The following is a 25,820-nucleotide window of genomic DNA, read 5'->3' as shown; positions in this document are numbered from 1 at the left end:
GAAATTAGGAAAACAATCCCATTTACAAGTGTATTAAGAAGAATAAAATAACATGGGAATAAATTTAACCAAGAAGGTGAAATACCCTAAAGAGAGAAACTGAGGATGACACAATAGAAGAATATACTGTGCTCAAGGTTTGAAAGAATGTTGTTAAAATGTTATTACTACCCAAAGCAACGTACAGATTCAGTGCAACCCCTGTCACAATACCAGTGGCATTTTTCACAGAACTAGAACAAGTAAACCTAAAATTTGTATCGAATAGCAAAAGACCTAGAGTAGCAAAAACAATCTTGAGGTATCATGCCTCCTGATTTCAAACTATATTAAAAAGCTATAATCATCAAAACAGCATGGTATTAGCACAAAAACAGACACATAGATCAATAAAGCAGAACAGCCCAGAAATAAACCCACTCATATGGTCAACTAATCTACAACAAAGAAGGTAAGAATATACAATAGGGAAAAGACAGTCTCAATAAATGGTGCCTAGAAAATTGGACCACATTCTTACACCATATACAAAAAATAAACAAAATGAATTAAAGACTTAAATGTAAGACCTGAAACCATAAAACTCCTAGAAGAAAACGTAGGCAGTCAACTTTTGGACATCAGTCTTAGCTATTCTTTTGGATCGGTTTTCTCAGTTGATAAAAAACAAAGCAAAAACAATTGGGACAATATCAAACTAAAAAGCTTTTGCCCCACAAAGGAAGCTATTAATGAAATGGAAAGGTAACCTACTGAATGGGAGAAGATATTTGCAAATAAGGGATCAATATCCAAAATATATAAATAACTCATTAGTATATAAAAAAAAAAACCTGATGAAAAAATGGACAAAGCACCTAAAATAGGTATTTTTTTTTTTAAAGAAGACATACAGATAACCAACAGACACATGAAAAGATGCTCAACATCACTAATCATCAGGGAAATGTAAATCAAAACCATAGGAAGATATCATACCTTTCAGAGTGGCTAGTATCAATACAAGAAATAAAAAATGTTAGCAAAGATATAGAAAAAAGGGATCCCTTATGCAGTGTTGGTGGGAATGTACTTGTTGCAACCACTGTGGAAAAGAGTAAAAAGGTTCCTCCAGAAATTCAAAATAGAACTAAAATCAGATGATCCAGCAATTCCATTTCTGGGTATCTATCTGAAGAAAATGAAAATTCAAAAAGATGTATATACCCCTGTGTTCATTACAGCATTATTTATAGTAGCCAAGATACGGAAACCACTGAAGTGTCTATCAGTGGATGAATGAATAAAGAAATTGTGGTATACATACACAAAGTGGAATATTACTCAGCCATAATCTGATTTCAAAAATGAAATTTTGGTTGGGGTGCCTGTGTGGCTCAGTCGGTTAAGCATCTGACTTTGGCTCAGGTCATGACCTCATGGTTCACAGGTTCGAGCCCCGCATCCGGGCTCTGTGCTGACAGCTCAGAGCCTGGAGCCTGCTTCGTGGATTCTGTCTGTCTCTCTCTCTCACGCTCTCGAAACATAAATAAAACTTTAAAAAAATTAAAAGAAATGTTTTTTAAATGAAATCTTGGGGTCACCTGGAGAAATGTTGCCATTTGTGACAACATGGATGGGTGTAGAGGGTATTAATGCTAAGTGAAATAAGCTGGAGAAAGACAAGCACCACCATGACTTCACTTACATGTAGAATCTAAAAATAAAAAGAATAAACAAAAAATGGAAACAAACTAATTGGTGGTTGCTAAAGAGAGGGTGGAAGGGTGAAATAGGTGAAGAGGATTAAGAGGCACAAATTTCCAGTTGTAAATAAGTCACAGAGATGTAAAATACAGCATAGGGAATTAAAATTTTAATGACAATGTGTGGTGACAGACGGTAACTAGATTTTTAAGTGCTTATTTTCTAATTTATGTAATGTTGAATCACTTTGTTACATACCTGCAACTAATATTGTATATTAACGACAATTGAAAAGGTTTTTCTAATTGAAATAACATTTTCTTGTTTAAAAAAGGAAAAGATCCCTTCTTAGTCCTACCTCCTTTTTTTTTTTTTTTAGCTATGGCCCAGTTTCTCTTTTTTTAAGGGCTACTTCTTTAAAGAGTAATCCATAGTCCTTCACCCCTCTGCAATCTGACTTCCCTCTTCCTCTCCTGAAATCCGTTCGTTCCAGGTCGCTAATGATTCCCATTTGCCAAATCCAGCAGAAACTTCTCGGGCTTTGTGACAGTCTTACTCATATTATTTGACCTCTCCACTGCCTTGGATGCCTCTGACCCTCTTTTTCCTTCTTGAAATTCTCTCCTTTCTTGGCTTTGCTGCTCCTGGCTCTTCTGCTTTTTCTCCCTCCTATCACCTGCTCCTTCCCAGTCTTCTTCCCGCATCCACTCCCTAACTAATACTGTTCTGCCAGGATCCAGTCTGGGTTTTCTGTTTTTCTAATATGTGCTGTCCTGGGCTAGCACTTACGGCTTCACCTAACACCTGTAGGCTTAGGGCACACAAATCTCCTGCCTGGACTCCTGGACGACTTTTCCTGGACATTCTGCAAACAGTTCTAGTCCTCTGCCCCGACTGAGCTCCCTGTTGCGCAAAGACAATTCCTCTTCCTTGTTCCCTATGCCGGTAAGTGGACATGCCATTTACCTAGTGGACCTAGCCGGAAAACTGAATAATCCCAGGCTCCTTCCTGGCCTTCACTTCCTGTTAGTCAGCATGACCTGTGGATTCTGCTACAGAAATCTATCTTGTGGCAGGCCCACTCTCTACAACCCCAGAGTAGCCATTTAAATTCTGTCCAGGCCCCCATCATTTCTCGCCTAATTCACAAAAAAGTTGTCCATCCCTCTGTCTCTCCCCCATCCCCTTCTGCTGCCGGGGTTCTTTTAAAGTCACAGATCTAACCATGCTGTCCTCCTACACTTCTGTGGCAGCCCCATCTCTTTTGAGGTAGATGCGTAGCAAGGCATTGGGAGACCTCTCGTTTCTGGCTCTGCCCTGCCTTTCTAAGCTCCTACCCATCTGTACGTGTGCACTGCTCTTTCTTCCTCCCACACAGCCGGTCCCCTGAGAGCACTTTGCTCACACTGGCCTCTGTGCTGTCACACGTGCTGCTCCCTCCACACCTTCAGATTACCAATGGGCAGTTCTCTGAGGCCTTCCGGAGCAGGTGCTCTGCAGGTTTCCCTCACCCCTGCAGGTATGTCTCCCGGTCTCAGCACTCCGCCTTGTGAACCGGAGCCATTTGCTTACTTGCCCATGTATCCCACTTGTCTGCATACTCTTTGCTATTAAAAAGCCATGTTTTCTCCAAAGCTCCAGGGCCTAGCACGATGCCTGTCACATATTACGTACCCTGCATCTATTTATTGCATTGAAACATATGCTGATTTTAGGTTTTTACCACAGTGACAAGTCATAGAGGTTGTAAGGTTGGATTTCATTTGCATTAAATTCACTGGGAGGTATGATTATCACAAGTAGTGTTTTCTGACGAAATGCAAATAATCATCATTCTTTATTGAATACATTAATAGTAAAATTAATGCTGACATGACTGTCTTAAAGGGACACCCGGCTTTGCCTCCTGGACATGAATCACTCCCCCAGGGGTCCCTGAAGTGGCTGTGAACTTTTCTCTGCATCCCCTAGGCAGCTCTGCCCGAGGCAGTTTACTGCTACCCAAGCACACACTGGGTCCACAGGTCCTCTGCAGCCCCTTTTACTACTCAGAGTGTAAGGGAAACTGGCCCCTGGGAGTCCCAACTCGTTCCGTCCATTTCCTAAAGAGCTTGGTCGATTGAGCCAACTTGCCCACGTAAACCACAGCAGGGAAGAGCCCTTGGTGTCACCCTGATGGGAAGTTGCAGGCGCTTTCCTGGGCTTCGCTTTTATGTTATTATTTACCCCCTTGCTTCCCTGTGGATGGTCTGCCTAAAGGAGATTTTCAGAGACTGTCTTGCAAACCCAACCTGCCGTGAAGATGGGAGGCAGTGAGAAAGAGGAACAGCCTGATATCTGGCCCTGCCTTTGAAACCCTTACCTTCTCTAAGCACAAGAGTGTGTTCCTACTTCTAAATGGCTGCAAAAAAATTTTTTTTTTTAATTTACATTAAAAAGCACCAGTAAGGGGATACATTTCAATACCTCTCAGTCTTCCCTCTCGGGAAATTTACGGTCGTATTTGACTTTAGTGCTTTTGTGCTACAATTGCCATCCTGAGGGAAAAGAAAAGCTGATTGGCATTATCGTCTTAAAAGCCTGTGGATTTTGTGGCCACCACCATATCTCCTGAACACATCTTCTCCAGACACACTCAGCTTAATTCCTTTATCTTTTCTGCAGATATTGCATTTTCTAGTTCTTTGTGTCTGTTATGACCGACCCCGTATAAATTATAGTAGTAGACACTGACAGGTGGTAGAGAGGAGACAGTAGATGAGGTGCTTCTGCGGGGAGAGAAGACAAACGTGAAATATATTCACACCCAGAAACATTAAACACATAGATAACTTTAGCAGTACAAATAATGTTAGATGACTGTGCTCAAAGTTGGTTAGTTATTGTGAGAAGAGGAGTGGTAGTTAATGAGCAGTGTTTGGAAGCAAGAAGGACCTAGCCTAGTAAGGAGAATCTGGAAATCATTGCTCATCAACTGGGTTCATTGACACATTCATCTCCAGCCCTTAGCACAACACCTGGCTTGTTTTATGCACTCAGTAAGTTGTTAACTGGTTAATGAACGGACTGGCTGTAGTACTCTAGGAAGAGTCTACCAGTACGATTTGATTTGTAAGTTTATAATTATTTCTTACATCCTGTGTACTCTGTCATAGAAGTCTTGGGATTTTAGAGCAGGAAGGACTAAGTGGCAAAACATCGAGATGACCCTGCCCTGTGTTTGTTCCTGCTACGGTCCATTTCAGTCAGTTTCCTTCTCCCACAGTGTCCAGCTGACCTACGTTTGTACAAACCAACGGAAGAGGTAGAAACTAATCTTGAAATGATTTTCCAGCCTACCTACTTGATTCACTCTGTCTCCATTTCTTAGCCCTTCTGACACATTGCTTTCATTTTACTTTGAGGGATTTCATTATTAAGCATTTGCTGTTTAAAGATTATTCCTCCCATTGAGCCATGCTCAAACATTCCGTGTCCCCTTATTGCACTATCCTATGTTGCTACACTAGCTGCCCCACTCTAAGACTGCGTCCTAGGTTTCCTATTTGGCATGTATCTTTAGGTCTCAAGTTTTCCTGCAAATGCTTACATTATATATAAATAGGAAACTATAAATGCAATGTTGTATTCAGATTGGATCCTTGACTAGAAAAAAGGACATTAGACAATTGGTGAAATTTGAATAAAGTCTATAATTTGCATAATGCTTCCTTTCTTAGGTTTGGTCAATGCACCATGGTTGTGTACGATGTTAACATCAGGGTAGCCAGGTGAAGTACATGAGGGTTATAAACATTTCACAAATAGAGGAAATGTTAGAAACCTGTAAACATGCTGGTTATTTTTAAAACAATTTTTCAAGCAGGAGAAAAATTGCAGAATGCCGAAGCGTACTTTAGATAATTCCAGGCAGTGTAAGGTAAACAAATAACAACCCCTTTCCCTGCTATGCCCCTTCCTATTCAGTTCCCTTCTAGGTCCATCCCATCCATTCCCACAGCTTTAAGTGTCACCTCTGTGCTGATGTCAGAAATGCCCTGGAGTATTCCACATCTCTTCATCCCATATTTCCAAGGCCCATATTTGCTGGCTCTCCTACAAGCACTCTATATTCAGCACGTGTGAAACTCAGTTCTGTATCCCCTGCCCTGACAGCCTGCCCTGTGTAGGTCAGTGACATCACCGTCCTGTCACCCAAGTTAGATACTTCAGTCTCTTTTGATTCCTTTCTCCTCTTTCACAGATTCTAAACATTGTCAATTCTTCATCCAAAAGGTCTCCTGTATTACCTATCCCCAACTTTCACTGTCTTCCTGTGGTTACCCTAAAATAGACTCTCAAATACCTGTAGGGACTATCTCTACCTGCAGTCTGCCCATAATCTCTACTGCCTTCAGAAATTGGGCATGACAGAGTATATCAGTGTCACTTTCCTGCTTAAAAATGTATAAATGGCTATATATTGTTTCTGGCCTAAGTAGCAATAACATCTACCTACAAGAGACATGCATTATATAGCTAAATTAGATAGTTAGCCTGCCTCCCTCTTTCCTTTACTCCCACCTTCAAGAAAGTGGAAGGAGTACAGGCCTTTGGAGTTAGAAAGTCCTGACCTTGAATCCCAGATTTGTGACTTTGGACAAATTAGTCTTTGCCTCAGAGCATCAGTTTTTTCTCACATAAAATGGAGGCTATACTTACATGTAGGGCAGTTGTGAGAATTAAATTAAATGATGATGTATGTTGGGGCACCTGGCTGGCTCAATTGGAGGAGCATGTGGCTCTTAATCTCAGGGTCGTGGGTTTGAGGCCCATGTTGGGTATAGAGATTACTTAAATAAATAAAACTCTTAAAAAAAAAAAAAAAGAAGGAAAGAAAGAAAAGAAATGATGATGTATGTCAAGTGCCCAGCCCCCAGTGGGCTTTTCTTACTGTTTTTGGTGCTTAATACTATAGGGTGCCAGGAAGAATACATCTCTCAATCATCTCTGTCTTATATGCGTGTTTTTGAAAATAGAAGTTGTCTATCTTCCACAACAAGGAGCCTGTCTATAGTAGGGAAACTTATCCCTCACGTGGAGGAATAGGCACTTTCCCCATAACCTACCCACCTGGGCTTGGAATGTGTACCCCCTTCCTGCCACAGGTGTGGCCCTGAACCATTAGAGATGAAGAGTCCAGCCTCAGGTACTATAATGCATTTCCTAGAATATAAGTGCCTTGCCATTCACTCAGTCTATTCTCATTTCTGTGGACAAAACAGGGCATTTTAGCAGAATTTTTCAGAGCCTATCATACTTACTAGGAGAACTCCAAACAAGCATATGCCTGTACCAGACCTCCATGGGGGAAGGAATTTATCTAACAGGTGCCCTTTCTTCAGTGGCTTAGTACAGTGGCTGACACATAGTTGTGCTTAATCAGTATTGGATAGATAGAAAGATGAATGGAAGGATGAAGGAATGATTTAATCTCTAGGATTTGTCTATTAATGCATGCATAATTGAAAGACTGAATAATAAATTTCCCAATGAGCTGGATATTAGCTCAGGGATTCTAAACCTTGGCTGCACTAATCACCAGGAGAATTTTTGTTTCGTTTAACACTGATTTCTGAGTTCTACCCATGTTTATGCCCCATTATTTTCTAAAATCTCCCCCAAGTGATTTTAATAGACAGTCAGGGTTGGGGTCAAACATGCCAGACCATTCTAAAAATATGTATCCTCTGCATAACTTACCATTCTCAATTAACAGTTTATATATCTTTTCCTCACTTGACTTAACTCTCCTTGGCTTATTACTGGGAATGTCTTATCACAGTTTTCCACCTAGTGCCTGGCACAGTGCTTGGTATATAGAGGACAGTTATAAACGTTAATTGAATAAATTGGTTGTTTCATTTAGGATACAAAAAAAATCGCACAGTACCACAAAAGACAGAAAAAAATGCTGGCACCATGAGTTTTATTTTGGGATGTATGTATGTTGGTCGGGAGGGTTCTAACTGTCTATACTTTGGTATGATTTTTGTCCAGAATCCATTGTTTTTTTTTCTCTGTTCACAGTCATTTATCCAGATACTGTAAATTGACAGCAGCTAAATATATTAGACTCTGTCAGGGAATCCCAATTTGAAATATTTCACCCCATTAGTCCCTTCTGTACCTATGCACTAAAATTCGTCATGATATATGCAAGAGGATAGTTCATTAATGTGATATCAAGCACCATTGTCCCCATTAAAGAAAGCCATAAAACCCTCTAGACAAAGACACACAGGTTGCCACACCGATTTTCTCAATTCCATAATCTAGTAATTTAGGCATAGAACTGGAAAGATGTTTAAAAACATCATGTTCAGTAGTCTTTATTAAACATTGAAGAAGCTGGAGCTAGGTGGGTTTTAGGATTTGCCTGAGATGACACAACCTGTGAGAGACACAGCTAGTGCAAGAAACCTGATGTTCTAACCCACCGTGGATTGCATTAGAGTCAAAGGTCAAGATAAATTCCAAGAAATGCCCAATCTTCTAAGACTGAATCAAGAAGAAATGCAAGATCTGAGTAGACAAATTATAAATAGTGAAATTGAATCAGTAATCAAAAATTTCCAGCAAATAAAAGTCCAGTACCAGATGGCTTCATAGGTGAATTCTACTAAACATTAAAAAAGAGTTAACACCTATCCTTCTCAAACTATTGCCAAAAAAAAAAAAAAAAAAAAAAAAAAAAAAAAAAAAAAAAAGAAGAGAAAGAATACTTCCAAACACATTCTATGAGGCCAGCATTACCCTAATACCAAAACCAGACAAAGATGGTCAAGAAAGAAAAGAAAAGAAAAAAGAAAAGAAAAGAAAAGAAAAGAAAAGAGAAAAGAAAAGAGAAAAGAAAAGGAGAGAAAGAAAGAAAGAAAGAAAGAAAGAAAGAAAGAAAGAAGAAAAGAAAAGAAAGAAAGAAGGAAAGAAAAGAAAAAGAAAAGAAAAAGAAAAAGGAAGAAAAGAAAATTACAGGCCAGTATCACTGATGAACATACGTACAAGTATCTTCAACAAAATATTAGCAAACCAAATTCAGTAATATATTGAAAGGATAATAGGCAGTGATCAAGCGGGATTTATTCCAGGGATTCAAGGAAGTTTCAATATCCAAAAATACACAGATAATCCACATGATAAACCACGTAAACAGAGGGATAAAAATTATATAATTATCTCAATAGATGCAGAAAAAGCATGACAAAATTCAGCATCCACTTACGATAAAAACTCAACAAAGTGAGTCTAGAAGGAACATACCTCAACATGATAAAAGCAATATATGACAAACCCACAAATAACATCATACTCAATGGTGAAAAGCTAAAAGCTTTTCCTTTAAGATCAGACACAAGACAAAGATGCCCACTCTCACCACTTTTTAAAAAAATATTTTTTTAATGTTTACTTTGTCTACCTTTGATGGGGGGAGGGGCAGAAAGAGAGAAAGAATCCCAAGTAGGCTGCACACTAGCACAGAGCCTGACAGGGCTTGATCCCACAACTGCAAGACCATGACCCAAGCCAATATCAAGAGTTGGAAGTTCAACCAATTGAGCTACCCAGGCGCCCCTCACTCTTACACCTTTTATTCAAATTATGGAAAATGATAAAGCTGAGAAAAAGATTAAAAAAAATAATAGACCATGAGGGGAGAATTAGAGAACTAAGTGATTTAATGAAACGTAATAATATCTGTATCATAGGAGTTCCAGAAGAAGAAGAGAGAGAGAAAAAGGGGCAGAAGGTTTACTTGAACAAATTATAGCTGAGGACTTCCTCAATGTGGGGAAGGAAGCAGACATGCAAATCCAGGAGGCATAGAGAACTCCCTTCAGATGTAACAAGAATAGGTCTCCACAACATATTACAGTGACACTGGAAAAATACAAAGATAAAGAGAGAATTCTGAAAGCAGCTAGGGACAAACGGGCCTTAACCTATAAGGGTAGACACATAAGGGTAGTAGCGGACCTGTCCACTGAAACTTGGCAGGCCAGAAGGGAGTGGCAGGAAATATTCAATGTGCTGAATAGGAAAAATATGCAGCCAAGAATCCTTTACCCAGCAAGGTTGTCATTCAGAATAGGAGAGATAAAGGCTTTCCAAGACAAACAAAAACTGAAGGAGTTTGTGACCACTAAACCAACCCTGCAAGAGATCTTAAGGGGGAGTCTGTGAGTGCAATGCTGTAAAGACTGCAAAGGTCCAGAAACCTCACCACAAGCATGAAATCTACAGATAACACAATGACACTAAATCCGTATCTTTCAATAATAACGCTGAATGTAAATGGACTAAATGCTCCAAACAAAAGACATAGGGTATCAGAATAGATAAAAAAACAAGATTCATCTACATGCTGTCTATAAGAGACTCATTTTAGACCTGAGGACACCTTCAGATTGCAAGTGAGGGGATGGGGAACCATCTATCATGCTACTGGAAGTCAAAAGAAAGCTGGAGTAGCCATACTTATATCAGACAAACTAGACTTTAAAGGCTGTAACAAGAGATGAAAAAGGGCATTATATAATAATTACAGGGTCTATCCATCAAGAAGAGCTAACAATTATAAATGTTTATGCACCCAATTTGAGAACACCTGTATATATAAATCAATCACAAACATAAACAATCTTATTGATAAGAATGCAGTAACTACAGGTGACTTTAATACTCCACTTACAACAATGGACAGATCATCTAGGCAGAAAATCAATAAAGAAACAGTGACCTTGAATGATACACTGGACTAGATGGACTGGAAAGATATATTCAGAACTTTTCATCCAAAAGCAGAACACACATTCTTCTCAAGTGCACATGGAACATTCTCCAGGATAGATTACATACTGGGTCACAAAACAGCTCTCAATAAATCAAAAAGAATTGAGATCATACCATGCACACTTTCAGATCACAATGCTATGAAACTTGAAATCAACCATGAGAAAAAGTTTGGAAAACCTCCAAATGCATGGAGGTTAAAGAACACCCTGCTAAAGAATGAATGGGTCAACCAGGCAATTGAAGAAATTTAAAAATATATGGAAACAAATGAAAATGAAAACACAATAGTCCAAACCCTTTGGCATGCAGCAAAAGAAGTCCTAAGAGGAAAATACATTGCAATCCAGGCCTATCTCAAGAAACAAGAAAAATCGCCAATACAAAATCTGACAGCACACCTAAAGGAACTAGAAGCACAACAGCAAAGAAACCCCAAGGCCAGCAGAAAAAGAGAAATAATAAAGACTATAGCAGAAATAAACAATGTAGAATCCAAAAAAAAAAAAAAAAAAACCCAAAAAACAACAACAACAACAAAAACATTAAACAGATCAATCAAACTAAGAGCTGGTTTTTTGAAAAAATAAACAAAATTGATAACCCCCTAGTCAGACTTCTCAAAAAGAAAAAAAGAGAGGACCCAAATATATAAAACAAGAATGAAAGAGAGATCACAACCAACACCACAGAAATACAAACAATTACCAGAGAATACTATGAAAAAATGTATGCCAACAAAGTGGACAATCTGGAAGAAATGGACAAATTCCTAGATATCCACACACTACCAAAACTCAAATGGGAAGAAATAGAGAACTTGAATAGACCCATAACTAGTCTAGAAGAAGTTGAATCAGTTTTCAAAAATCTTCCAACAAATAAAGAGTCCTGGGCCAGATGGCTTCCCAGAGTAATTCTACCAGAGTTAAAGCAGAGTTAACATTTATCCTTCTTAAGCTGTTCCAAAAAATAGAAATGGAAGGAAAGCTTCTCGACTGATTCTATGAAGCCAGCATTACCTTGATTCCCAAACCAGACAGAGACCCCACAAAAAAAAGGAGAATTACAGGCCAATATCCCTGATTAACATGGATGCAGAAAATCTCAACAAGATACTAGCAAATCGAATTCAACAGCGTATTAAAAGAATTATTCACCATGATCAAGTGGGATTCATTCTTGGGCTGCAGGGCTGTTTCAATATTCACAAATCAATGTGATACATCACATTAGTAAAAGGAAGGATAAGAACCATATGATCCTGTCAATAGATTCAGAAAAACCATTTGACAAAATACAGCATCCTTTCTTAATAAAAACCCTCAAGAAAGTCCGAACAGAAGGAACCTACCTTAACATCATAAAAGCCATATATGAAAAGCCCACAGCTAATATCCTCAATGGAGAAAAATTGAGAGCTTTCCCCCTGAGATCAGGGACACGACAAGGATGTGCACTCTCACCTCACCACTGTTGTTTAACATAGTGTTGGAAGTCCTAGCCTCAGCAATCAGACAACAAAATGTAATAAAAGGCATCCAAATTGGCAAAGCAGCCAAACTTTAACTTGTCACAGATGACATGATACTCTACGTGGAAAACCCGAAAAATCCCACCAAAAAGCTGCTAGAACTGATACATGAATTCAGCAAAGTCGCAGGATATAAAATCAGTGTACAGGAATTGGTTGCATTTCTATACACCAATAATGAAGCAACGGAGATATCAAGGAATTGATCCCATTTACAATTGCACCAAGTACCATAAAATACCTAGGAATAAACCTAACCAAAGAGGTAAAAGATTTGTATGCTGAAAACTATAGAAAACTTATGAAGGAAATTGAAGAAGACACAAAAAAATAGAAAAACATTTCATACTCATGGATTAGAAGAATATTGTTAAAATGTTAGTACTAACCAAAGCAATTTATACATTCAGTACAATCCCAATCAAAATTGCACAGGCATTCTTCTCAGAGCTAGAACAAACAATCCTAAAATTTGTATGGAACCACAAAAGACCCCAAATAGCCAAAGTTATGCTGAAAAAGAAAGCCAAAGCAGGAAGCATCACAATCCCAGACTTTAGCCTCTACTACAAAGCTGTAATCATCAAGACAGTATGGTATTGATACAAAAACAGACACATAGACCAATGGAATAGAATAGAGAACCCAAAATTGGACCCACAAATGTATGGCCAACTAATCTTTGACAAAGCAGGAAAGGGTATCCAATGGAAAAAAGACAGTCTCTTTAGCAAATGGTGCTGGGAAAACTAGACAGTAACATGCAGAAGAATGAAACTGGACCACTTTCTTACACCATACACAAAAATAAACTCAAAATGGATGAAAGACCTAAATGTGAGACAGGAAACCATCAAAACCTTAGAGGAGAAAACAGGCAACAACCTCTTTGACCTCAGCCACAGCAATTTCTTGCTCAACATGTCTCCAAAGGCAAGGGAAATAAAAGCAAAAATGAACTACTGGGACCTCATCAAGATAAAAACCTTCTGCAATGCAAAGGAAACAATCAACAAAACTAAAAGGCAACTGATGGAATGGGAAAAGATATTTGCAAATGACATATCGGATAAGGGGCTAGTATCCAAAATCTATAAAGACCTTACCAAACTCAACACTCAAGAAACAAATAATCCAGTGAAGAAATGGGCAGAAGACATGAATAGACACTTCTCCAAAGAAGACATCCAGATGGCCAACCAACACATGAAAACATGCTCAACATCACTCATCATCAGGGAAATACAAATCAAAACCACATTGAGATACCACCTCAAACCAGTCAGAGTGGCTAAAATTAACAACGTAGAAAACAACAGATGCTGGTGAGGATGTGGAGAAAAGAGAACCCTCCTGCACTGTTGGTGGGAATGCAAACTGGTGCTGCCACTCTGGAAAACAGTGTGGAGGTTCCTCAAAAAATTAAAAATAGAACTACCCTACAATGCAGCAATAGCACTACCAGGAATTTATCCAAGGGATACAGGAGTGCTGATTCATAGGGGCACATGTACCCCAATGTTTATAGCAGTACTTTCAAAAAAAGCTAAATTATGGAAAGAGCCTGAATGTCCCATCAGTTGATGAATGGATAAAGAAGATGTGGTTTATACATACAATGGAATATTACTTGGCAATGAGAAAGAATGAAATCCTGCCATTTTCAGCAATGTGGATTAAACTGGAGGGTACTATGTTAAGTTAAATAAGTCAGTCAGAGAAAGACAGATATCATGTTTTCACTCAAATGTGGAACTTGAGAAACTTAACAGAAGACCCTAGGGGAAGGGAAGGGGAAAAAATAGTTACAAAACAGAGAGGGAGGGAGGCAAACCTTAAGAAACTCTAAAATACAGAGAACAAACTGAGGGTTGATTTGGGCGGGGGCGTTAGAGGGGGAAAGGGGTGATGGGAATTGAGGAGGACACTTGTTGGGATGAGCACTGGGTGTTGTATGTAAGCGATGAATCACGAGAATCTACCCCCAAAACCAAGAGCACACTGAATACACTGTATGTTAGCCAATTTGACAATAAATTATATTAATTAATTAGTTAATTAAAATAAATTTTTTATGTTTATTGTTTACTTTTGGGGGGGGTGGGGCAGAGAGAGAGAATCCTAAGAAGGCTGCACATAGCACAGAGCCTGATGTGGGGCTTGATCCCACAACTGTAATACCATGACCCAAGGCAATATCAAGAGTTGGATGCTCAACCAACTGAGCCCCACAGGTGCCCCTCAATCTTACCACTTTTATTCAACATAGTATTGGAAGTCCTAGCTATAACAATCAAAAAAAAAAAAAAAAAAGGCATCCAAATTGGAAAAGAGAAGTAAAACTGTGACTATTTGCAAATAACACGACACTATGTATAGAAAACCCTAGGGGCGCCTGGGTGGCGCAGTCGGTTAAGCGTCCGACTTCAGCCAGGTCACGATCTCGCGGTCCGTGAGTTCGAGCCCCACGTCGGGCTCTGGGCTGATGGCTCAGAGCCTGGAGCCTGTTTCCGATTCTGTGTCTCCCTCTCTCTCTGCCCCTCCCCCGTTCATGCTCTGTCTCTCTCTGTCCCAAAAATAAATAAACGTTTAAAAAAAAAAATAAATAAAAATAAAAAAATAAAAAAAAAAGAAAACCCTAAAGACTCCACTAAAAAATGATTAGAATAAATGAATTCAGTACTGTTGCAGGAAACAAAATTAATATACAGAAATCTTTTGCAATTCTATACACTAATAACTATCAGAAAGAGAAATTATGAAAACAATATCATTTACAGTTGCATCAAGAATAAAATACCTAGGAATAACTTTAATTGAGGAAATGAAAAACCTGTACACTGAGAATGGTAAAACACCGATGAAAGAAATTGAAGCCAATACAAATAAATGGAAAGACATACCATGGACTGGAACAAATAACATTGTTAAAATGTCCATACATCCAAATCTGACCGACAGTCTGCAGATTCAGTGGAATCTCTATGAAAATACTTATGCCATTTTTCACAAAACTAGAACAGGTAATCCTAAAATTTGTACGCAACTACAAAGACCCTGCATAGCCAAAGCAATCTTCAGAAAGAACAAAGCCCTGATCTCCAACTATACTACAAAGCTATCATAATGAAAATGCAATGGCAGTGGCACAAAAACAAATGCATTAATTAATGGTACAGAAGAGAAAATCCAGAAATAAACCCATGCTTAGATGTTCAATTAATGTTCAACAAAGGAAACAAGAACATACAATGGGGAAAAGACAATCTCCTCAATAAATGATGTTGGGAAAACTGGACCATTTTTTTTATATCATATACAAAATAAACTCAAAATGGAGTAAAGACTTAAATGTAAGGCCTGAAACCACGAAACTCCTAGAAGAAAACATAGGTAATAGGTTCTTGGACATTGATCTTAACATTATTTTTTTTTGGATCTGTGTCCTCAGGCAAAGGCAACAAAAGCAAAGGCAAAAACAAACAAAAAAATCAAATGGGACTACATAAAACTAAAAAACTTTTGCACACTGAAGAAAACCATCAACAAAAAGGTAACCTACTGAATGGGAAAAGAGATATGCAAATTACATAGCTGATAAGGGATTAATATCCAAAATATATAAAGAACTCACAATTCAATATCATAAAAACAAATCAATTAAAAAATAGGCAAAGAATCTGAAGACATTTCTCCAAAGACGACATACAGATGGCCAACAGACACATGAAAAGATGCTCAACATCACTAATCATCAGGGAAATGTAAATCAAGACCACCATGAGACATCACCTCACATCTGTCAGAATGGCTAGGATAAAAAAGACAAGTAACATATGTTGGTGAAGATATGGAGAAAAGGGAACCTTTGTGTACTATTGATAGGAATGTAATTTGCTGCAGTCAACATGGAAAACAGTATGGAGGTTCCTCAAAAAATTAAAACTAAAACTAAAACATATGATCCAGCAATTCTACTTCTGGGTATTTATCCACAGAAAAAATTTATTTGAAAAGAATATGCACTCTTACATTCATTGCAATATTATTTTTAACAGCCAAGATAGGGAAGCAACCTAAATGTCCATCAGTAGACGAATGGATTAAGAGGAGGTAATATCTACATACAATGGAATATTACCCAGCCATGAAAAAGAATGAAACTTACCCATTTGCAAAAACATGGATGGACCTAGAAGGTATAATGCTAAGTGAAATAGGACAGAGAAATACCAATGATGTATGATTTCACTTATATGTGGAAACTAAAAAAAAGCAAACAAAACAGAAACAGACTCAAAGACACAGGGAATAATATGGTGGTTGTCAGAGGGGAGAGGGTGGGGTAAAGGATGATAGATGGGAAGGGGATTAAAAGGTACAAACTTCTAGTTATAAAATAAGACACAGTGGTGCAATGTACAGCACAGGAAATGTAGTTACTAATACATAACAACTTTGTATGGTGATAGATGGTAGTTAGATTTATCACAATGATCACTTCATAATGTATATAACTATTCAATCACTTTGTTAAATACCTGAAACTAATAGAATATTGTATGTCAGCTACACTTCAATTAAAAAAATAACAAAAACAGAGCATTACTTCTTTTTGTCCTGAAATAAACTCATTAAGGAATTAAAAAAAAAAAAAATCAAAGACCAAACTTTTACTTCCATCTTAGTATCTGTTAGAAAGAAAAAGGGTGGGTATTGTTACAGTTTCCTCAGAGACTGTTGGGAGGAGGAGTGTTGGTGCAAAGGGAGGAAGGTAGAGGAAAGGGATCTTGAATGAGACTTTGAAACTTACCAGGAAGTGTGTTTTGTGGCAGTCAACACAGTTCATTTGTCTTTCTGTCCTTGTTTTCAGAATTTTCCCCAGAGAATACCTCCTTCAACAGATCCACCTGTATTCCCTCGCTGATCTGCAGCAGGTAAGCACTCAGAAGGGCCATTTCATTGCTCTTTTCTCATTGGGAAAGTGTCTTTGTTGATTATGGTATAGGTACTGAATTCTGCCATCATTGGGGTAGTTTCTTCATAAGCCCTGATAATCAGTTTCTACTCAGAATGAGAAAAAAAATTTACTATAAAAAAATATTACAGGACAATAAGAAATGCTGGCAAGGATACGTAGAGACCGGAGCTCTCATACATTGTTGGTGGGAATGTGAACTGGTTGGTACAGCCACTTTGGGAGACAGTTTGGTGGTCTCTCAAAAAGTTAAACCAAGTTACAATATGAACCAGCAGTTAGTTCCACTCCTAGAATATACCCAAGAGAATTGAAAACTTATGTCCATGTAAAACTTGTATACCAATGTTCAGAGCAGCATTATTCATAATACCAAAGAATAGAAGTAACCCAATGTTCATCAGCTGGTGAGCAGATAAACAAAATGCTATATATCCACACAATGGAATATTATTTGGCCATGAAAAGGAGCAACATACATGCTACAACATAGGTGAATCTTGAAAACATCATGCTGAAAAGAGTGAGACAGAAAAGTATATGTATGATTCTGTTTAAAAGAAATGTCCAAAATAGGCAAATCCACAGACAGAAAGTGGACAGATGAGTGGTTATCAGCACCTGGGGAGAGCAAGGGAATGACTGGTGATGGCCTGGGGGTTTCCTTTGAGGCTGACCAAGGTGTTCTGGAATGATAACGGTGATGGTTGCACAACTTTGTGAATGTACTAAAACCCACTTTGGAAGAGTGAAGTTTATGGTATGTGAATTATATCTCAATAAAAAATTATGCAAAGAAAGAATATCTGAAAGGCAATGACTGTATGAAACTCTTTGACTTGTGCTTAAGTCACTTAAGGGAGGACCTTAAAGTTTAATAAAACATAAGAAATCATATAAGAGTCAAAATCATCTTTTAAAACTTTTATTAGTGCTCGTCCTTTTAATGATTGACCAGGTTAGCAACCAAGATGAAAACCAATATTTTTTGTGTTCAACCCAAAGTCCTGAATATGTTAAGCTTTGGTTAATCATTTAAATCAACAACTCACTGCCTAAGAAGCTTTTAGACGCTAAAAGCTTTCCATATATCTATCTATTCTTTCAAGAGTCAATTAAAAAGATAATTGTGACAACTTCCTAAGCATCTCAAATTGTTCTGATTCTGTTCTTTTGTTTATCATCGTTGTCCTCTGCTGGTTTCGCCCACAGAAATAAGGTCCGCTTAAAAACTGTTCAGATCCTTCAGTCATTTTACAAGACTTTAAAGTGTTTTGTTTTGTTTTTTTAACTTCAAACTTTGGTGTTTTCTTTGTACAGTCTGAGGGAGGAAAGTTATTTTAAATGGTAGTAGTAGTTTTAGAGCATTTAGTTGGAATGATCTGAGAATAGGAGTGTTTTAATTTCCATGTGTACATCAAGTTTAACCTATTTGCACATATCAGCTTGTTCTATTCTTCAGTCCTGTATACCCTTTACTACCTAATCGAGCGGCAATGATCTGCTGGCTGGGGTGGGAAAAGGTATATTACAATTGCCCAGTGGTGTTCAAGGAGAAGTTGATTAAAATATCTATTACACACTTATCTATTTTCTAGAACTTCACTTGATCATAATATCTGAGAACCCATTTGAGAAGTATGTTTAAAGGCATGGACATAGTCTTGTAAGGGTGGTTTAAAATAGAATGGGTGGGTTCCAAAGTGAGTAGTTTTTGAGGAAGCCTTTTTTTTTAAAAGCTTATTTTGAGAAAGAGAGAGAGAGAGAGTGCATGCCCATGCAGGCAGGGAAGGGGCAGAAAGAGAGGGAGAGAGAATCCCAAGCAAGCCCCACTCTCAGTGCAGAGCCTGATGTGGGGCTCGATCTCAAGACCTAAGCTGAAATCAAGAGTCGGAGGCTTAGCTGACTGAGCCACCCAGGCACCCCTGAGGAAGCCTTTCAAAAATGGTTACCAGATGAAGAGAAGGAATCAGAGCAATTCCATATTCATTTTGGGGTATCAGAGTAGTGTATCCATTTGGCACGATAAAGCCTGCTATTTAAAGTTTCCCTATGCCTTGCAGACTCCCCCCGCACCGCCCCCTTGTATAATCAAACCACATATGCCACACAGCTCACTTAAGTCAGTGACAGCAGTATTCCTGGTGGGCTGGACCATTAGCCCCTGGAGCCCCATAAGCAGCTTAATCAGTTTTCAGCCTCAGTAGTAAAGCGATAGAGGCAATCAGCAGCTCATCAAACTCCCCGGGTTGGGGGGATGGCTAGAGCTCTGTGCATCCATTTAATACACAACAGCTCACTCTAACCTGGTTCTTTGTGCCTGGTTTTAAGATCCTCAGACTTATCATATTTAGAGGAAGTTTAATTCAATTACTTTTTCTGCCTGAGGTGGTTTAAATTGAATTTAGCTTTTGATCTGTCCGCATCTAGGCTATCAGTACTGAAGGGCACCTCCACCCCATTTTCTCTTAGTTTCTCAGTTTCAGGCATGTTTTCTGAATCCGGACTGTTCTTGCAAATACGTAAGAGAAGGGAGCACAAGAGGAGAAAAAAATGCACTATTGGTCTGTGACAGAGTGTGAGTGACAGCAGGCAGTCCAGCCTAACTGAGGGAGCTGCCGGCCCTGTGCTGTCCTGTCCCCTTCTGTCCTGTGTGTGGCTGCACGGTCATCCCGTTTCATGTCAGCTTTAGGAGTTTTAAAGTTATTTCCCCCCCCATTTCATTTCCCTCTGCACTCCTAAAATAAAGGTTTCTATAAAAGCAGATCTAGCACATCAAATAACTACAGAAAAATGAACTTCAGTTTATAAATTTTGCAGGGGGTAGAAGGTACGCTACAGGAAGTAACTGAAGAGTTAGACACCTTGAATGACAAGAACATAAATATCCTTCCCAAAGGCATAGACTGCTCTCCACAGATTGCTCCTCAGTGAATTCGATTTTTCCCATTAGCATTTATTTAAATTTTTTTTTTCAACGTTTTTATTTATTTTTGGGACAGAGAGAGACAGAGCATGAACGGGGGAGGGGCAGAGAGAGAGGGAGACACAGAATCGGAAACAGGCTCCAGGCTCTGAGCCATCAGCCCAGAGCCCGACGCGGGGCTCGAACCCACGGACCGCGAGATCGTGACCTGGTTGAAGTCGGACGCTTAACCGACTGCGCCACCCAGGCGCCCCCCATTAGCATTTATTTAAAAAACAAAATGTGAACATCAACCAAAAATCAAACAAGGTAAGAATTTGGTGATGGTGTGGACATCACCAAAAATCAAACAAGGTAAGAATTTAAGAAACATGGTAAAGGGGGACTTAGGATTTAAGCGTCTATAATCTTAAAATAACAAGTACACAAAACACTAGTAATACCTAAGATAAAGGTGCTGGAAGAATTCTGGTATCAAAAAATTTGCTTCCTTCTCATATCTCTGTTTTCATTTATATAAGTAACAATCCCAAAGTTGAGGAGACAGACTCAGTTCAACAACGTGGCTGGAGATTTCAAGCTACCTGAATGCTTCTGATGTTACATTCAAGACCAATTGCTCCCCGCTTCTCATTTTCTAAACTTAGTGGCCTCCTTTACACACATTCTTCTTTACATCTGTACGCTTGGGTGTGAGGAGACGAACCGCACAGACCGACCCTGCTTAGCGGAAGAGGCTCCCTGCACTTGTTCTGGGAGCTGTAGTTGCCTGCTTGCTGGCCAATGAGTGCCAATTATCAGCAAAGGTTATAGCTCATGCTGGTACCGAGTCCCCAGTTGTCTGTTTATTTCACCAGTGATTAAGTTGCTCACTGGGTTTTACTAGCACCTCATAAAGGTAGTAGTTGAACAACACAGTCATTACGTGACTATAATCAGTTGGCAGCATTATAACATGCAACACAGAAGATGGGACCAAGTACTCCTCCTGCCTTGTAGCAGGTCCAAGGACAGCAAAAGACAGGGGCGGAGGCTCTCCAAATCCTAGGAACTCAGAGGGGCACTGACTGGAGCCCATCATTCCTTAAGTCTAGAATTTCAGGTGAATCTCTCTCCAGGATAGTAGATACTGTTGGAGAAACTTACTCAATCCATGTTCTTTGAATATAAGTCTAATATAATATATTGTTGATTTTTTTTTTAATGTTTATTTTGAGAGAGGGGGAGGGAGAGCAGGTATGCATGCATGTGACCGGTGGAGGAGGAGAGAGAGTGAGAGAGAGGGAGACAGAGAATCTCAAGCAACCTCCACACTGTCAGCACAGAGCCCAACATGGGGCTTGATCCCAGCAACCATGAGATCATGACCTGAGCTGAAGTCAAGAGTCAGATGCTTCACTGACTGATCCAAATAGAATCATAAGCAGAAGCTTTCTTTCAGGAGGTGTGATTGCAGTGTTTGCTTTGTTTTTTAAATGACAGAGCAGTTCCTTATAAAGGATTTGGCAGACAAGGACTAAGCATATATCAATGAATGAACAAGTACTGAGGCATGTTTTGAATGGGGGAAACTGAGGCACTGCTTTTTAAAAGCTTTCTCCTGCTTTGATACTTCAAGAGGGGGAAGTAGAAAATAATTTGTGTCTTGTTATTTTCTGCCTGTCCAGCATTTTCACAAATCCATGGAAAGGCTAAATTAAGATAGGGATATGATAAAAAGATAAGCCCCAAGGAATCAGCAGGAACAATACCATAACTCTCAATGCATTAGCTTTCTGCAGTAGCTCTCCCCTTTCCCTGTAAAGTACGCGACAGACCATCTTCTTACTTACATTGCTGATAGGAAAATTCCACATTTTACCAATAGAATACATTAGTATATGTAAGTTAACATTCAAGAGATTATTGTTGCTCTTAAGGAACAAATCAGAACCCTGGTTTAATAGCTCATTCCCCAGACTGTGTAAGTGATAGGAGAATTCTTCTCAAGTTCCTTCTGTTTGCCGAAAGGAAAGGTCAGATTTAACTTCTAAATTTTAGCTACCTGTGCTCTTGTGACAAAACCTAAAAATGTATATTAATGACTAACTCTTCTGGTGTTACTCACCTTTGGGGCATATGTAAGCTAAGCATTGAATGATTCTATTTGTACATGATTCATGAGAAAGGATACTGGAGGATCCCATGGGTGAGGCAGTTGGTTAAAGCAGCCCCTCCCATCGACTCCCTCCACTGCCTACCACCTACCCCCCAACACGCACCCCGCTGTTGTGGGACAATCTGAGGAGCTGATTTCCCCATCATCCACCTTCTCCCAGCCCTCAATTTCAAACTAGACCTTACCTTCAAGTTAAGGCAATTTAGATTCCAGTTAATACAAAATACTACCTGAGAAGAATAAATTATTTTGTCACAAGTTCTTTTGTCTTGTTAATAAGTTGAAAGCACAGGATGATATTCAAGAGGAGATATACTTCAACAGATATGATGATGCAAAAAGGATGGAACAGTCTGGAATTTGGAGTACTTACTAACAAGATGTAAAGTGGGAAGGATGCCAGAGGGGAGGGCCCATAGCACTTAAGAGCCATGAAAAGAGAGAGGAGTAAATCAAATGCATACTACCTTTCTAGAGTTGCCTAGAATGGTCTGAACTGCTTGCTTTATGCTAAAGCAGTAAACACTTACGTTAAGCAACTAGGCATGTGAATATTTGATGTATCAATAGATGGATGGATGGATGGATACATTCACTATCCCCAAACTTATTAGCACACTCTGTCCCCCAAAGAAAAGCAAACTAGTTTTAGCCCCTAAACCAAACTCTAATGCTGCTCTATAAAACAACAATGTACAGAATTCTAAAACCAAGTAAGAATCTACACCTTTTTTGTATTGGGATAATGGCACATTGTTTACTGTTGCAAACTTTCTGCACACTAAACATTCCTAGACAGCTAGCTGACTTTTCAGTTAACTTTTTTGCCCCATACCCATATGACTTAGGAATTGTCATCTCTGTGACCTAAACATTTGTCAGAATTGGGTCCTACCGTGAAGATTATCTACTCTTTCCTAGCTAGTGAGTGCAGCCACTAAAAGGCAATGTTTAAGACATTTTGAGGCCATTTTTTAAAAACATGCTTTGCTGAATTCCTCTTTGAGGAAGTGTGTGAGTGATCTTGCACGGCCCTGCCCCACCAAGCAAACAATCAGAGAAAGTTATTCTCTGTGGGCACTGTTTGTCAGCAGACAAAGGCCGAGCCTAAGTGGGCACCCAGCACAGCTGCCCTTTCACCGAAGAAGCAACAGGTGATGACCTTTCTTCACACGAGGCTGACATCTTTGAATCCACAGTCCACAGGAGCACAGCGCCTTGGTGCCCACAACCGAGTCACCAGTCTCCAAGCCTCAGCAGCCTGAGGAATTGTATTCACAGCCTCTCAGCACCCCTGATCCCCGGACCATTGTCCACCCAGGCATTAGCGGGCAGGGTAACTAATTAGGAGCGCTTGGACTTAACAAGCAGAAAAACAAAGTGTGACAGCTTGCCTGTGTTGTTCCCTGGCCAGGGCCTGTGTCCGCTGCAGCCACCACTGCCCTCAGAAGCTTCTGGGGTGATCTGGGGCAAGATAGGAGTGGGGCCTCCGTGAAAACATCACTAAATCTTCCTTAGCTACTTTAGTCACCGTTGTTCTACTCAGTGAGCTAGAAAAGACTGTAAGTTACTTGGGGGAGGGGAGGGCACACATCATGCCTTTTAAATAAGCAGGTTTTTTAAAAGTGTGCAAGGGGTACAGGGAAGAATTGAATGTCATTCTTTGAAGCATTCATAGATTGGCATCAGAGCAAATGGAAAACTCACTGTTTCTCAGGAGAGGTGTATCTTGAGTAGGTGCTGAATAGTCCAGGCCTCGAATTCAGTCTTCCAGGGGGTTTCAGATCTTGGGGGAGGGAGGAGTGACGACCACTGCTAAGTGCCTGGGCTGGAAGCTGGGTCTGCTGACTCCTTGGCAGAGGCCTTAAATCTCTGGAGTTTTGTTGATCTTGACTACTGTTTTTTTGGTGTTTTGGTGATGGGGCCAGTTAGCTGAGCTAAAGCAGGTGATTAACAAGGTAGTGATACAGATTGTTCTTTACGCCAGCTGGTTAGTCTTTCTTTGCTCGGAGAACACTTTGTCTGTCTGCAGACCCAGGCCCCACACCCGACTACATCCACGCACCTGGTCCAGAGACACAGTAAAGGATTGGGGAAGGTGGGCTGTGGCAGAAAACGTGGTTAGCTAAGGGCAAAGTATTGCCCTTCTTGGGCAACCAGGCCAGAAAGAGGACCATGTGTTGTAAGTGCTGGATAGAGAGCCTCAGTCTCCAGCTGAGAAAGAACTCAGTTGAGATAAGGATTCCAGAAGTTAAATGTGAGCCCTGGAAGTATAAACAGCATGACCATAGGGGAGGTCGCAGCCACAGAGGTAGGTGGTGCTCAGTCAGGGCTGATGGAGATCACTTTCCTGGAATCTAGTTTCCTGGCTCTGCTTCTACTATGGCTTCCAACCAGCTGGGATTTTGTTGTTGTTGTTGATTTGGGGGTTGTATTATTGTTGTTTCCCATTTATAAAAAAGCAGTTATGGGGCACCAGGATGGCTTAGTCGGTTGAGTATCCGACTCTTGATTTCGGCTCAGGTCATGATCTCATGGCTCGTGCACTCGAGCCCTGCATCAGGCTCTGTGCTAACAGTGAGGAGCCTGCTTGAGAGTCTTTCTCTGTCTCTGCCCCTCCCCTGCTTGCACGTGCATGCTCTCTCTCAAAAATCAACATTAAGAAGCAGTTATATTACTGACTAGGCAAAGGCCTGCTTTCAAAAACACTTTACTTAAAGATATAGACAGAGTAAGGTTAGCATCGATCTTACCATTGGTGGAATCAGACCCTCCCTGCCTGGCCCCTCAGCCTGCCGCTTCACACACAAATGTTGCTAGTCGCTAGGAACAGGCAAGAATGAACTGCCATCAAAACTAATCTGTCACGTGGTCAGATAACTGTCACAGTGGCAGTTGCTCAGTGGGGCCTAGTTCCGTGCACGAGTTACCTATTTCTGTTTAACAGATTACCCCAAAACTCAGTAACTAAAACAGAAGTAAACCCTGGTCTCCCAGGTCTCTCGGGGCAGGAAAGTGGGAGCAGTCTAATTGGGCATTTTGGGTTCAGGCTGTTTGGAGGCTGCAGCCCAGGTGTCATTTGGGGCCACAGTCATTGGAAGAAGCCCTGACTGGGGCCAGGGCATCTGCTTCCAAGGTGGGTTACTTCCACAGCAGCCGAAAGTTGGTGCTGGCCATTGATGGGAGCCCTCTGCCCCTCCTCATGTGGGCCCTGCCACCTGCTGCCTTGTGGGGGATCTGAGTGAGTGAAAGCCAGCAGAGGCTACTCTTTGTGGGTCTTTGCCTCTCGAGTCAGATAGCCATCACTTCTGCCATATTCTATTTGTTTGACATAAGTCACTAACTTGGGCCCACACCCGAGGAGAAGTGCACTGCCACAACCAGAGAGCTTACAGTTTTGAGAGAGACAGACAGACAGACCGAACATGAGCAGGGGAGGGGCAGAGAGCGAGGGAGACACAGAACCCGAAGCAGGCTCCAGGCTCCGAGCTGTCAGCACAGGGCCTGATGCGGGGCTCGAACCCACAAACCATGAGACCATGACCTGAGACAAAGTTGGACACTTAACCGACTGAGCCACCCAGGCGTCCCATAAACATGTTTAAACCCATCATATCCTATAATAGCAGCCTGTCCTATCTGTATACTTCTTTTACGTATGTATTTTGAATGTATTTTTTCCCGTTTAAAAAGCATTCTTTCCAAAACA

At 40.1% G+C, this 25,820-nt stretch overlaps 1 protein-coding gene across 8 annotated transcripts in view; it reads left to right on the top strand.

Annotated features, from left to right (window-relative positions):
* PLEKHM3 (pleckstrin homology domain containing M3) overlaps nt 1-25,820 on the top strand; it is a 200,189-nt gene that overhangs the window by 102,788 nt on the left and 71,581 nt on the right. For all 8 annotated transcript variants that reach the window (XR_015255487.1, XR_015255488.1, XM_086719460.1 and 5 more), the window contains one exon: nt 16,923-16,986. Coding sequence is in view for 6 of the 8 variants with exons in the window: in XM_086719460.1 (XP_086575586.1) it covers nt 16,923-16,986 (64 nt within the window). In the remaining 2 variants the exon portion in view is untranslated. The remainder of the gene's footprint in view (nt 1-16,922; nt 16,987-25,820) is intronic.

This window comes from Puma concolor, chromosome C1 (assembly GCF_028749965.1).
Source record: "Puma concolor isolate L17-30 chromosome C1, mPumCon1.1.hap2, whole genome shotgun sequence".
NCBI classification, from domain to species: Eukaryota; Metazoa; Chordata; class Mammalia; order Carnivora; family Felidae; genus Puma; species Puma concolor.
The sequence above is the reverse complement of the archived record's forward strand: the minus strand, read 5'-3'. Positions and strand labels throughout refer to the sequence as shown.